Raw genomic sequence first — 13,746 nt, 5'->3', positions numbered from 1 at the left:
GACAACGGCCTCCTGGATCTCCCACACCTGGCAGGCAGGCCTTCTACCTCTAGGTGACCAGGCAGGCCATTCCCCATTCTTGACCTCAGCTGCCCCATCTATGAAAGCACATGACTAGAGCAGGATCCTAAGGGGCTTCTGCTCCGGCCCCCGCACGGCCCGACAAGCCTTCCAGCTCCAGGAGCAGCGTGGGCAGTGCCGGCCCAGCAGGTCCTTACCTGAGGTACTCATAGAGCCCGTACATGGGCAGGAAGTCGATGTCCGACAGGAACGTGTAGGGGGTGCTGATGTGCTTCATGGCCACGTTGCGCAGGAGGTTCACAGGGTAGAACTGGCCCTCCTTGTACACAATGTGGTAGCCCACGTTGTGGCGGCTCATGAGCACCTCGGAGCCCTGGGCGTAGCGGAGGAACTGCTGGGCCTCAGCATCCGACAGGTAGAGGGCCAGACTGATGGGTCCCTCCCAGTGCTTGCAGATGGCCTCCAGCATCTGGAGCCTGGAAGAGAAAGGGAGGCGGGGTGTGAGGACCTGGCCTGTCCCTGAATCATCTGCCAGGTCTCCTGTGGGCCTCTACCTCCATCCACCCGCGGGCAGTCCATCAGCTGCAAATCTGAACTGGTCTCGGAATATGACCCACTCAGTTCTCTTACCCATAAATAGACATAAAAACATCTGCCGTGCTGGTTCTCGTCTTCTGCTTCCCACTGAACACAGGATAGCAAAAGTCACCTTGCTCATGAGCCTCAGGCTCCTCTTTTCAATGGTGAGATGGTTTTGGATGCGCTTGCCCCCAAACCTTCAGTGTTTCCAGTGTGGTAGTGTTCAGGTGTGGAACCTTCTAGAGGCGGGGGCCTAGTGGGAGGTGGCTAGGTCACTGGGGGTGGGCCCTGGGAACGAATTAATGTACTTTTCATGGATCCTTGGCAAGTTCCCATGAAAGTGTTTTAGAAGAACAGTTATCCTGAGCCCTGGATCCTCTGTCTTTCGTCTCACCATGGGAGTGCTCACTCTTCTGCACAGAGCCATTTCCTTCCTGCTACTTGGCCATCTTGTGATATAGTCAAAGGAACCCTCACCAGAGGCTGACAAGATGAGGCCTCCCCATCTTGGATTTGATTTGTAACCTCTAAAACTGTGAGTTAAGTAATCCTCTTCTTTATAACTACCCAGCCTCAGCTATTTTGTTATAGCAACAGAAAACAGACTAATGCAAAGGTGTAGGCTGTGACTATAGTAAACTATCCAAAGATCCTCATCCAGCCCAAACTCTCCTCTCTCAGTCCAGATGGAAAACGGCTCTACTGATCTAAAGCAGTGAACGGCCATAGAAGATTTAGACTAACGGAGGACACTGACTGACAAGGAGCACCAAAACCAACAAGGAGAACATGAGAAACAACTAGAGTTATGGATGCGTTCCTACCCACCAGGCGCCTTCCAGAATTCTCCCAGCATCGTAGAGCATAGCTATTCTCCCAGTTTCCTAATAATGGACCTGAGGCTCCAGCTCAGATTCTTGGACCTATCAACCAGAGATGTGGAGACAGGGACCTTGATGGGGCTTGAGGTGACTGAGAAATAATAACCCTGGGTGTTTAGCAAAGGGAACAGAAGGACGTGGGAATGTCGGGATCCCAAGGGCACCTGGGGTCATGTCTTCACGTTCAGGGCGCTTATTGCCTGGAGGCCAAGTTCACAAGGCTACCAGAAAGCACTGAGCCAGGGAAGTGGGGAGGACAGAGGCCAGAGGAAGAAACAAAAGGTGCTTCTCACAGGTGTTCTGGGGACAGGTTTGAAAAGAAATCCATGAGGATTTTTCTTCTGCTTTCTTTTTCTTTTTTCTTTACCCCCTCAAAGGCATCAGAAATGCCTGGTACACAAAATCTATGGTTTAAAGAGACAGCAAAAGCCTATTTTAATTTTCCCCTCTTTCCAGAAAGAGGTTACATGACCAGAAGTCTTCTGGTCAGGATGTCTGTCCACTTTATTCAGATGATTACCAAGAAAGAGATTCTTTGCATTTCCACGCTTCCAAACCAAAGAAAACGGGCACACCTATCTCCTGTCAATGGCTTTCTCTCTGGACTTCCAGAGTTTTCTCTCAGTAACTCTGGTATTGCCTAGATTTGCCCCCTTTTCCAATAGGGAAGACTGAGACACTCACCAGAGTAAAATGCCCTCCATTTGTCATCCTTGATCACATCCACTAACCAAACCAACCGGAGTCACCTTGTAAAGGTAGCATTCTGCAGACGCCTCAGCTCGCTGACCCTGGCCTTGAGCCTCCACTGTCGGGCCCTGTTCTCTCCTGGGCTTGAGGGTCTGGGATTTTGAATGATCTCCCAGTGCCTCAGCTTCATCTGTGTACAATGGTGGACTCCGTACTTCCAGGGAGATCTATTTGCACAAATCTTTTGTGAGCAGGAGAGTAAAAGGGCAAGAACCATTTCTCGCATGCAGACTGTTGGCGTGTGTCGGGGGAAGGAGGTCATTGGGCTGAGCAGGGGAGAGGGCGGCTTTGCTCTGGATTCTTCTACTCACTGGGGTTTTGACTCTGTTTTCTAAGCAGGCAGCAAGCCTACCCGGCACAGCCCGTCGGCCAAGCTCTGCTGAGAGCACAGGAGAATGCAGGAAGCTACTGAAGGTTCTCAGGAGAACGTGCCGTTCATGAAAGATTAAGTTGAGCTTTATGGGAAATGGTGTCAGGTGCGTCCCGTGGAACCTCAGCCAGGAGTGTGTGTGCAGACGACACAACCCACATGTCTTCCAAGCCGCCAGCCCTCTCCAACATTTTCTCCCTAAGAATCAAACTTCTACCAGGATGGGGACAACAGAGACCACCTCAGGTTCCCAACAAGGACAACATGGAAACGGTGACAACCACAGATCTATCCGTCCCCCTTACTTCCTACTTGCCAGGTGCCACCCACATTGTGGCTCTTATCGTATCTGATGGCCCTAGGAACTCTACAGAATTGAGACTCTGATCCCTGTTTTGCAGGCGAGGAGGTAAAGCGATTCTTTCAAGGCATGCCGCTGTCAGGGGCAGGAGATGGGTGGAGGTCTCCCTGACCTCAGAGCCCAGGTCATCAGCTGGTAAGAATGGGTGTTAGGTGGAGGACAATGCCCCCCAAATCTCTTCCCTTCATTGCCTGTTTCCCCCCAGAAGAGAGCCCTCCTCCCTTGATGTCAACTTCTATCTATTCCTTCCTCCTCCCTGGTCCCTCTTGGGGGCGGCCTCCAAGACCCACCACTGGCTGCTCCTTGAGGGCGGTTTCTCTCCACATCTGTTCTGGGAGGGGCGCCCCTGCAGCTCTTGCTGTGTGGAGCTCGGTGCCCATCTTTCTCCGGTCCCCTCGACAGGAAGACAGAGTGCCCGGCACAGCGAGGGCTGAACCAGTGCAGATTTCAGGAGACAGAGATCAATTCTAAAACCACAGAACTGTCCATTTGGAAAGGAGCTTTGAGATTTTTTTCTTTTTTTTGCCCGGACCATTTTCATGATGAAAGAGGAAAGAGGTAAGTTTCACAGAGGGGGTGTGACTTGCTCAAGAGAACAGGAGGAGCTGATGAATTAGCCAACTCCAGAATCCAGAGGGGCGGACTCACCCAGATCCTTTCCACTCCCCACAGAGCCCGCCGCTGCTTCCTGCTGGGGAGGAGGAGGCAAAGTCTCTGGTGTCTGGCGGGTCTACTCTGGGGAGCCCCACTAAGATGGAAAGCTGAACATACACAGTCTTTAGCTTACTAAGGAGCAGGCAGGGAGAAACCTAATGGCCAGAGGTGGCTGGGACTCCAGAGCATCTGTGGGCCTCCCTGGCTTCTGTTGCAATGGGACACGCCCACCCTACCAGCTGGCCCACGCCCCTCAGGTACACTGCAGCAAGAGACGCTGCCTGGGACACGATCACAGCTTGCAACTGGGGGTTCTGGGGTCAGACAGTCCTGGATTTGACCCCTGTGCTGGGTCAGTACACATGGGCAAGAGCTCTGAGCTTGGAGCTTCAGTTTCTAACAATGTTCATGGGACAGAATAGCTTACAAAATAGCTATAAATCATTCTTCTCTCTTCACATCCTTTGGGAAGACTCTCCCACACTGACCCTGGCCTGGCCCCACCTCGATTGCTTCAGTCTGTGGGACATTAGCAAACATTACATTAACCGAGGTTTTAAAATGTGCGGGCACAGCAGGGCTTGGTCCTTTGGAAACCTTGTGACTACCACCATGCGAACAAGCCCCCACCACCTTGCTAGATGACATCCAGGTATCCCCACGGACCTGGCTAATAGCCAGACAACCTGCAGAAGAGTTACCCAGGTTGACAGCAGATGCCTGGATGGGTCCAGTTAAGCACAGGCCAAGCTGCCCAGCCATGGAATCCTGAGTTCACTAGGGTGGTCATCTTAAGCTGCTAGGGCAGGATGGCTTGTTAAGCAGCAATGGGTAACTGATACAATATCTAAGTGGAGTTGACCCCTAAATGAGATGCAGCTAGACATATAGCAGGTGCTCAGCATAGGACAGCCATCATTTCCCTTGGGGTTCCATCTTTGCCTTTCAAACAGGCATTCACCCGACAAATATTTATCATCTCCAATGTGCCTGGATGCTAGACAGACAAGGTTCCTGGACGTCAGGGTCTTGTGTTCCAGGGAGGAGACAATAAGCAAACCAAACTCAGTTCAATCCAGATGGAACTAAGAGAGTAGAGAGACAACAGGACAGACAGTGGCTGTGTGGGCTGGCCTAGGAAGGCCCTCTCCAGGTGACATTTGAGATCTAGAGCCATGTGTGTCTCTTGGTGTCTAACTCAAACTTCTATGTAGGAATCCTAACCCCACGGTGATGGCATTAGGAGGTCGGACCTTTGGGAAGGCTAGGTTCCTAATGCCCTTATACAGAGGCCCCACAGAGCACCCTTCCCCTTACACCACTTGAGAATAGAGTTGGAGACTCAGCCATCCATCAGCCAGAACATGGGCCCTCCCCAGACTCTGAGTCTGCCAGCACCTTGTCCTTGGACTTGCAGCCTCCAGAGCTGTGAGAAATGTGCTTCTGGAATTTTTTTTTTTTTTTAATAGTAGGCAGGATGGCCCAAGACCCCTACATAAAGAGCAGGAGCAGCTTGTGGATGTCCGGGGTGAGCTGCCCAGAACAACCTGCAGCAAAAGTGAGTCCAGCTCAGTCAAGCAAGAAGCAGGGCCAGTGTGGACGGACTGTGTGTGGGAGAGGAGCAGGCGTCTGGCTGGGCCTCGAAGGCCACGTGGGCAGTGGGCTTGCTGTTCTAAATGCAGGGGGGATCACTGGGGACTTCAGGGCTGGGACCAGATTTAAATGCTTCAAAGAGCACGCTGACCATCACAGGGAGAAGTACTTTCCACTCTCAGAAAAGGGCTGGGGCTTCCCAACACTGGTCTGATTAGTGGTTCATTTAAAAACACACCCCCACACACACACACTGGAGGTTCTGGTTCAGGAGGTCTGGGCTGAACCCAAGAACTTGTATTTCTGGTCTCTCTTTTTTTTTGCAAAAAGCAGAGAGGACATTCACCAGTCAGACGATGCCTTTTATGGTGGTTAGTTCTTCAACAACTTTGACAACGGGACACCAGAGAAGGAGTGTCTCCCCTGGCCAGGTGTCAGAGGACAGATGCCCTCCCCATGGAGTGACTGACAGAGATGCCAGCACCACGGTGTGGCCAGTGACACTCATCCTCTCTGAGTGGAAATCTGCAGGGAGATGGCATGGGGGCAGCCTGTCGACTCCCCTAATTTATTGTGGCATTCACGTAGGGCTACTTCTGACTCAAAGGTTTACAAACACACCCGAAGTGTTTCCCAAATTAAAAATCAATCCAACAGGCACCAGTCAGCGTGCTGTATCATAATTGGATGTGCAGCACAGAAGGCTGGGGAATTTCTCCCACTGCACCGCCGTGTGCTCTTGGAATTTCTGAGCATGTCCTGCTCAGTGTCTTGGGTTCTCTGAGGTCCTGCCTGGATGGCAGTACTTGTCACTGTGCATTGCGGGTAGCAGGCATCTGCTATGCTTGGCATGTGTGTGCTTTGGGAAGGGAGGCCCCTGTGGCCAGCGCTTGCTGCAGACAGACAGGGGACCAGAGATTTCTTTGAATGAATACAAGAAAGGTCCTGCCAGGATCACCACTGGCCCAGGCTGGGGTGGGGGGTGCTTCCCTTTGCACTGGAAGGAGACGCTTGGTTTTCCTGGTATTCGTCTACTGATAGTAAGTGTGTAAAAAGGATGAGTCTGGGTTGTTAACTGAACACATTTTCCTTCTACTGATGTGTGAATCCCAAACAGCAAAGTGTATAGCCAACAATGAGGTAAAGACACAGGATGAAATGTCAACTACTTACTGGACATTTTACATCCTCTTATTTTAGAGCATCCAAGATAACAATCCCTGAGCTCGACAGTATCACCGTCACTTCGCAGATAAAGTGAGATTCAAAAAGGCAAGTACCTGGCGCAAGCACACACAGCTGGGAAGAGGCACAGCTGGACTCTGAGTCCAGGTCTTTCTTGTTTTCTTTCCTCCCTCTCCTACCTGCCTCCACAGGAGGCTCACGTGCATGCCATCTCTACCTGATGCTAAATCCGCACCAAGGGCTGTCAGACTCTCTCATTTAATCCTAACCAGGACCCCGGGAGGTGAGTATTTTCAACCCTGTCTTATAGGAGAAGACAGAGACCCAAAGATACTAAGTCAGGATTGTCAGCTGAGGACAGAAGGAGCAGGCTGAGTGTGAACCAGAGCTCCTCGTCCCAAGGTCTAGTGCCTTTCTACCCAGCACCGAGTTTGGTCACAAGTTCTGTTGTCACTGTGGAATGTACGTTGGGGCTAAGTGCTGGGTTTGCATTCTCATTTGATCTTCACAAGGACCTTAGAAATGACGATAATGAAGATATTATTACCATTCCCAGATTACCAAGGAGGAAACTGAGGTTTAGATGAAGTGACTTTGTCCAAAGGCCAAACTCAAAAGGTGGCAGAGGCGCAAAAGAACCCTCAGTGTCTGATGCTAAGGGATCACATGATTGATTGCATGAATTTCTTCATGGCAATGCCACTGTTTACTCAGATTAGAAAGCATGTCCAATTTCTTTGGTAGCCACAGGCCATTAATCTTGACTTAGAATGTTTTGCTCTTAATCCAAATGCATTATGGGGAGGTGCGGGAGGGGCAGGGGAGAACCCCCAGTGCTGGGAGAGATGGGAACCTGGGCTTAGGCAGGGCTCACTGGATTGTGCAGGCCAAGGTATCTGAGCCTCAGGTACTAGGAGTCTGGGGACCTGGAGGCTATGGACCGTCATCGGACACTCACGTGAGGAGGTCAGATCTTACACTCATTGTGAGAGACGTGGAGGACAGGGAGGAGGCACACGGGAGAAGACAGGGCTGGTGTGGCCAGGTGACTTACTGAGGGGCGGAGGGTGGGGGAGCTTAGACAGCTGCACTGAAAGATGGGTAGAAGGCAAAGGGACATGGGAAGTCTGGGTGTGACTCCAGGACACTGGTCTAGGTCAGGTGCCTATGGGGCATCACGGGTGCCTGACAGACTTGAGCCACGAGGCCTGGCTGCCTCCTCTGGTTTCCCCACTGCCCACCTGGCTGAGCTCCTCCCCGCTCCTCCCTCCTCTTCCCTGAGCCCCAACCACACGGTGCTGCGTGCGCCTCCTTGGAGAACCTTCCTTCTTTCCTTTCATGTGCCCTACCCTCAGTCCACCCACCCCAGCTCGGCTCAGGTGACACCTTCCCTCTGACACACGCCCCGGGTCTTCCTTTCTCCATCCCTGGGGGACGGGGATCCTCCTGTAGGCTTCATGGCACCTGCCAATGCCTCCCTGCCTCCTGCCGGGCACTCAGAACTCAGGGATCTCTGTCACAGGACCTATTTATCTGCCACAGCCGCAGCCGGCAGGACTCTAAGAGGGCCTCTGAGATTTCCACCTCCTGGTGGACACACCCTGTTGAATCCCTTCCCCTTGGGTGTGGGCAGGATCTGGGAATATAAGGGACAGATTCTCAGCTCGCCATGCTGTCAGAGGGCCACATGGCTAGGACCTGACAGAAGCTTCCAGATCTAAGAAGGACCTCAGTCAATAGCCAGCAAGGAAACAGGAACCTCAGTCCTAGAACCAGACTCTAACAAAGTGTGAAGGAGCTTCCAAGTGGCTGACTCCTCCTAGATGACCTCACAGCCCCAGCCGACATCTTGACTTCGGTCCCAAGACCCTGAGCAGAGGACCCTGCGGACGTGCCTCCAGGCTCCTGAGCCCAGAAACTGTACGGTAATAAACATGCGTTTTCTTGAGTTTCTTCGTGGGTGGTAATTTCTTACCTGACAATAAGAAACAAATACCCTGCCTGAGTCCTAAGTGGCAGAGACGGGGTCTTCATACAGATATTCCCAGCCCCAGAGCCCTGGCACATGAATATGAAGACACTTATACGGGCTGTGTGATGGCATGGACTTGGAGATGAGAACACTGAGGACGGGGAAGCACTGGCCCTGCTTAGAGCTGTGTGGGGCTGAGTGACCAACTGTGACTCTTCACATCTGCCCACCTCCTGGCATCCAAAGAGATGGCTTAAAAAATGTGAGTTAGATCAATGATTGATTGCATGAATTTCTTCAATAACTTCTTACTGTACTTTGAATAAAATCCAAATATTTTACGAACACCCAGTGTTCCATGATCTTATCCCATGACACCTTCCTCCCAATCCCCTGAAACTTCCCTTGGTCTTCTGCCAGGTTTTTGAATATGCAAAATCCCTTCCCTCCACAGGGGCTTTGCACTTGCTCAGTTGTCTGCCTGGAAGGCTCTTCTCTCAGCAATGCACGTGCTGAGTCTCTCCAGGTCTCTATAGCAATGTCCCCTCCTCAGAGAGATGCCCCCTAACCATATTGCCTAAAGAAGGTCCCCCAACATGCCATTGGTGTTATCTGTCCCTGTTCCTGCAAAGCACTTATTACAATTATAATTTTATTTAATTGTTATTGCTACTTATGCCTCTTGCCTTGCTGTATACCACAAGCTTAAAGCAAACAACGCCAAGGACTCCACCTCCACAAAGATTCTTAAGTAATGGGTCTGCCATGGCCCCTGGATGTGAATTTGCTATAAAAGCTCCCACATGGTTCAGTTTGTCCAAGGCCAAGATTGAGAAATGTCGAATCAGACTGCACATTATATAAGGGCCAGGCTCAGTACTGTTGGCAATGCTGGACGAAGGTTTGTTGCATCCACTCACATACATAGAAAAGGAATAGCAAATACCTCCCTGGGGCTCCAGACTGCACATCCCCTCCCCCACCTTTTTCATTTTTTAAAATTTTAATTTGTTTTTTTATGACAGCACAATGCATTTCAGTACACATACAGAGCACAATTTTCACGTCTCTGGTTGTACACAAAGTAGAGTCACACCATTCCTGTCTTCATGCATGTACTTAGGGTAATGATGTCTATCTCATTCTACCGTCTTTCCAACCCCCATGCCCCTCCCCTCCCCCTTCCCCTTTTCCCTCTGCCCTATCTAGAGTTTATCTAATCCTCCCATGCCCACCCCTCCCCCCATTATGAATCAGCAGCCTTAAATCAGAGAAAACATTTGGCATTTGTTTTTTTGGGCTTGGAAAACTTCACTCAGCATTATCTTCTCCAACTCCATCCATTTACCTGCAAATGCCATGATTTTATTCTCTTTTAATGCTGAATAATATTCCATTGTGTATACACCACATTTTTTTTTATCCATTCATCTACTGAAGGGCATCTAGGTTGGTTCCACAGTTTAGCTATTGTGAATTGTGCTGCTATAAACAATGATGTGACTGTGTCCCTGAGGTATGCTGATTTTAAGTCCTTTGGGTATAGACCGAGGAGTGGGATAGCTGGGTCAAATGGTGGTTCCATTCCCAGCTTTCCAAGGGTTCTCCATACTGCTTCCCACATTGGCTACACCAATTTGCAGTCCCACCAGCAATGAATCTGAGTAGGGCTTCACCTCGAAAGAATCAGCCCTCCCCGTGACCCACAGCCAACAGCAGCGGCAGGAAAAAGAAGGTCCTCGTTTGCAACGTGGGGGAGGGGCTGAGACACCAGCCTGGCCCTATCTTATCCTAAGCTTGTGAGGCCATCTCCCGCTTGGCCATACCTGTCCATGGAGAGCTGGGCAACCAGGGTGACGTCGGTGCCGTCTGCAGCTGGCTCGTACTCGTAGTGCAGGAAGTACAGGTGGGTGCGGTGCACGGTGAAGCGCTCTCGCCGGAACTCATAGCACAGGTCGTCCTCGTCGAGCTCCGACAGCTGCTTCTGGAGCTGCAAGGCAGGAGGGCACAGGGCTTGGGGACGAGAATAAATGCTCCAAGGGGCGAGCGAGCTGCCAGCACGCTCTGCCCTCTCAGAGTTTATCACATATTGGGGCCTTGTTGGTGCTTTGGCAGATGCAGGAAGAATCTCCATCTTCGTTTCCCCAGAGATTGAATCTAATTTCAAAAAGGTAATCACGAGGACAAAAGCCTCACCATCTGAGGGCTGAGCCCCGCTTGGCTAGGAGCAATGGTCATGCTCACTGACTGCCACTCATTCCCCGTAAACTAGGTGACCCGGAAGAACAACCAAAAATGATAACAGGGAGAAAGTCCAAAGAGGAGAAAAACCCACACAGGAGGACCTCCATGTGACCTGACGCTTTTCTTCCCCTAGGGCTACAGATTTCAATCTTTGGGCCAAATATTGTAAAACAAACCAAACAAATATATAAATAAAACTCTTATTTCCTTTAATTTTACCTATGTTTAAACAACATCAAAACAACCACTTTTTTTTTCTCTTCTCTCTTTTTTCCCTAACTCTAAGAAATTCTCACTTCAATAATCTGTTGCAGAAGTCTTCAGCTCTACTTCCTCCTACCTGGACTGGTGGAGACAGCAGGCTGGCCCGTTACCTGGATGCTCATGAGATATGCAAATACTGATATGCAGATGCAGCTGCCCAGGCCACACCCTCTCACTACACCCCACAGCAACCAATAACCACAGGATGAGGGCACCTGGGTTACAGATGAACAACTGGAATTAAAACAAAACAAAACAAAACAAAACAAAACTGGGTACAAAGCTCATCCTCAGTGATAGAAACGGAATCTGCAGATGTGGAGTGTGGAGAGAATGGCCTTGGAAGAGCAAGGGAGCTTTAAGGGTGATGGAAATGACCCACATCCCAACTGGCATGATGGTTACCAGGGTGCACACATTTGGGGACACTTGCCTAGAGGCAGACTAAGAACAGTGGGGCCTGTTGCATGCAGTTTGTATTTCAGTATAATTGACTTCTATAAAACAATAATTGGCCAACATTCACACAATTGGTTCCTATGTTTCTTCTGTTACATCCGCCTTCTCCATCACTTGATAACATTCAGTTGAATATAGACTAAAGTTTATGTGTCTAGAGTTACCAATCTGGCTGAAAGGAGTAGAAGGAATAATGTTTTTCCAAGGAGATGCTTTTATTTTTTTAAATTTCAAAACCACCATACATTAACTTGCTTCTGCATGGCTTTCTATCAGTTAAGACCACAGCCTTGTTAGATCACGCTATGATGTCATTTCTTAAGAGTCGTGCTGTGGTGGATGATTCTATCAATTGCTCTAATTCTTCATTCCTTTCCCCACGGTATCCTACCCTTTGCAGTGGGGCTTATGACAGAGGCTGGGTCTATCTCCCCAACCACTGAATGTGGACTGGACCTGTGATGGGCTTTTGCTAAAAGAATGCAAGGGATCAATGTCCTTCCCATTCTGAGGTGAGCCTTCAAGAGAAAAATGCATGTAATTCTTGCACTTCTACCACAGCCAAGAGAAAAGGTCTAGACTAGCCTGCCCCAACAGGACCGACAGCTGGGGCAGGGCACATTCTCCTCAATTGCCCCAGTCATGTGATGGGTCCTGTCAAGATCAACAATTCTGCTCCAACAAACATTTCTTGGGTCATTGATGTTTTATGGGGTTTGAAGAAGAGAAAACTAATAATGTAAATTAGCACTGTGTGGGGGGCCCTTTTACATGGCAGGGTCCGCACCACCTAAGGACAGATGCTCTCCTGAGTCTTTCAAAGGTAAATGCTCATAGCCTCTACAGATGGCTCGGTACAACCTAAATGTAGTCCCATATTTCCAGATGCTCCTTGGGGAATCTGCTGAGATCTAGTGTCTATGGGATGTTATAGGCTACCTTTAAAATTTTTCCAGTGAAAAAGACTGCAATCAGGGATATTATCCGACTTTTCAAGTCAGCTTGATGGCCTTGCCCAATTGAAGATTCCCCTATGCCAACTTTTTTCTTTTCTTTTTTGGTTCTAGGGATTGAACCCAGGGGCACTGAACAAACTGAGCCCTTTTTAAACTACTTTATTTAGAGACAGGGTCTCACTGAGTGGATGGGGACCTCACTAAGTTGCTGGCACTGGCTTTCCTAATCTTCCTGTCTCAGCCTCCTGAGCCACTGGGATTACAGGCGGGTGACCAGGAGCTGGAAGTCTCAGTGCAGCTAAGAGCCTATGAGCAGGCTCACCCCTTATCAAAGTCCTACATATCAATGTAGGACTAAATCCCGATTTCCCGGGGGACACTCACACAAAGCTTTCTCTGCCTGTCACCCCCACATATTCAATACTCCCATCAAGGATCTTCCCTGTGATTCCAAACCTGCCTTTCTCTCCACATCTCTGACTTTCTTCCATGTCGTGTTCTTCCCCCGCTGCTGGCCCTCCTTCACCCCACCCTATTCTTCTACACCTAGGGACCTTCTATTTACCTTTCAAAATTTAGCACAGACGATGTAATATACTGTCTCTCTGAGACCTTTGGTGGCTGTGCCCGGTTCCATGATCCTTCTTTTCTGTGCTCCAAGAACAACTGCCCCATGGCTCCATGAAAGCATTTGTCAACTTGAACTGCAATTATTTGAGGGCAACTACCTTGGTGACACGGTGACACTTCACTCTTGGAAGTGCTCCATACCCATGTGTTGCATGCATGAAAAGTATCTGCAGACAAGAAGACTGGGATCATGGGGAAGACCCATCCCTCCAGTTTCCTCCCTTGTCCTCTAATTATGTGCACAGAAGGTGACCAATAAGTCCATTCCTAAATCCACTCTTTGCCTGCTATTTGCAGTTCAAGGGTCTGTGGTGGCTGAAAAGATTTTGGAGAGCAGACAAACAGGCACCAAGCTCTGCTCGGGGAATCTGAGAGTGTGCCTACTCATTCCCTTCGGTGCCCACCAGTGACACACCAAAGATGCCTTGATGGTGGGGAAGGCCGTTTCAGATTCCCAAGGTCACTCGGGGAGGTCAAAGCTGGTCTTCGCCCCTCCACCACCTGGCTCCTTTCCAGGAAAGATGCTCACCAGGCCTCGGACGGAGATGCCTCTCCTGCCTGGACCACTGCAGGAGGTGGGTGGGCTATTAACCTTACCCAGCTTCGATTTCCTTAACTGTAAAAGGGGGACGGCGATGGTACCAGGGGATGGTGAGAGATGCTGTGTACAAAAAGCCCAGTGTTTGGATAAAAGGAGAGACTCATCAGACATCACCTGCTATCACAGTTATTAGGACCCTAGTAGGAGAGGAGACACCTGGGCCCGAGGACACCTGAAGAAGACTGTATGTCAAGGGCCTGGGGGATGCAGGGCTGGCTGAGTGGGG

At 50.1% G+C, this 13,746-nt stretch overlaps 1 protein-coding gene across 11 annotated transcripts in view; it reads right to left on the bottom strand.

The window, feature by feature from the left end:
- Large1 (LARGE xylosyl- and glucuronyltransferase 1) overlaps positions 1-13,746 on the bottom strand; it is a 506,960-nt gene that overhangs the window by 24,682 nt on the left and 468,532 nt on the right. For all 11 annotated transcript variants that reach the window (XM_077798432.1, XM_077798429.1, XM_077798430.1 and 8 more), the window contains 2 exons: positions 10,193-10,356; positions 219-497 (listed from right to left, as the gene is read on the bottom strand). In XM_077798432.1, the coding sequence (XP_077654558.1) occupies positions 219-497; positions 10,193-10,356 (443 nt within the window). The remainder of the gene's footprint in view (positions 1-218; positions 498-10,192; positions 10,357-13,746) is intronic.

Source organism: Urocitellus parryii, chromosome 5 (genome assembly GCF_045843805.1).
Source record: "Urocitellus parryii isolate mUroPar1 chromosome 5, mUroPar1.hap1, whole genome shotgun sequence".
NCBI lineage: Eukaryota > Metazoa > Chordata > Mammalia > Rodentia > Sciuridae > Urocitellus > Urocitellus parryii.
This window is presented reverse-complemented; position numbering and strand designations above follow the sequence as displayed.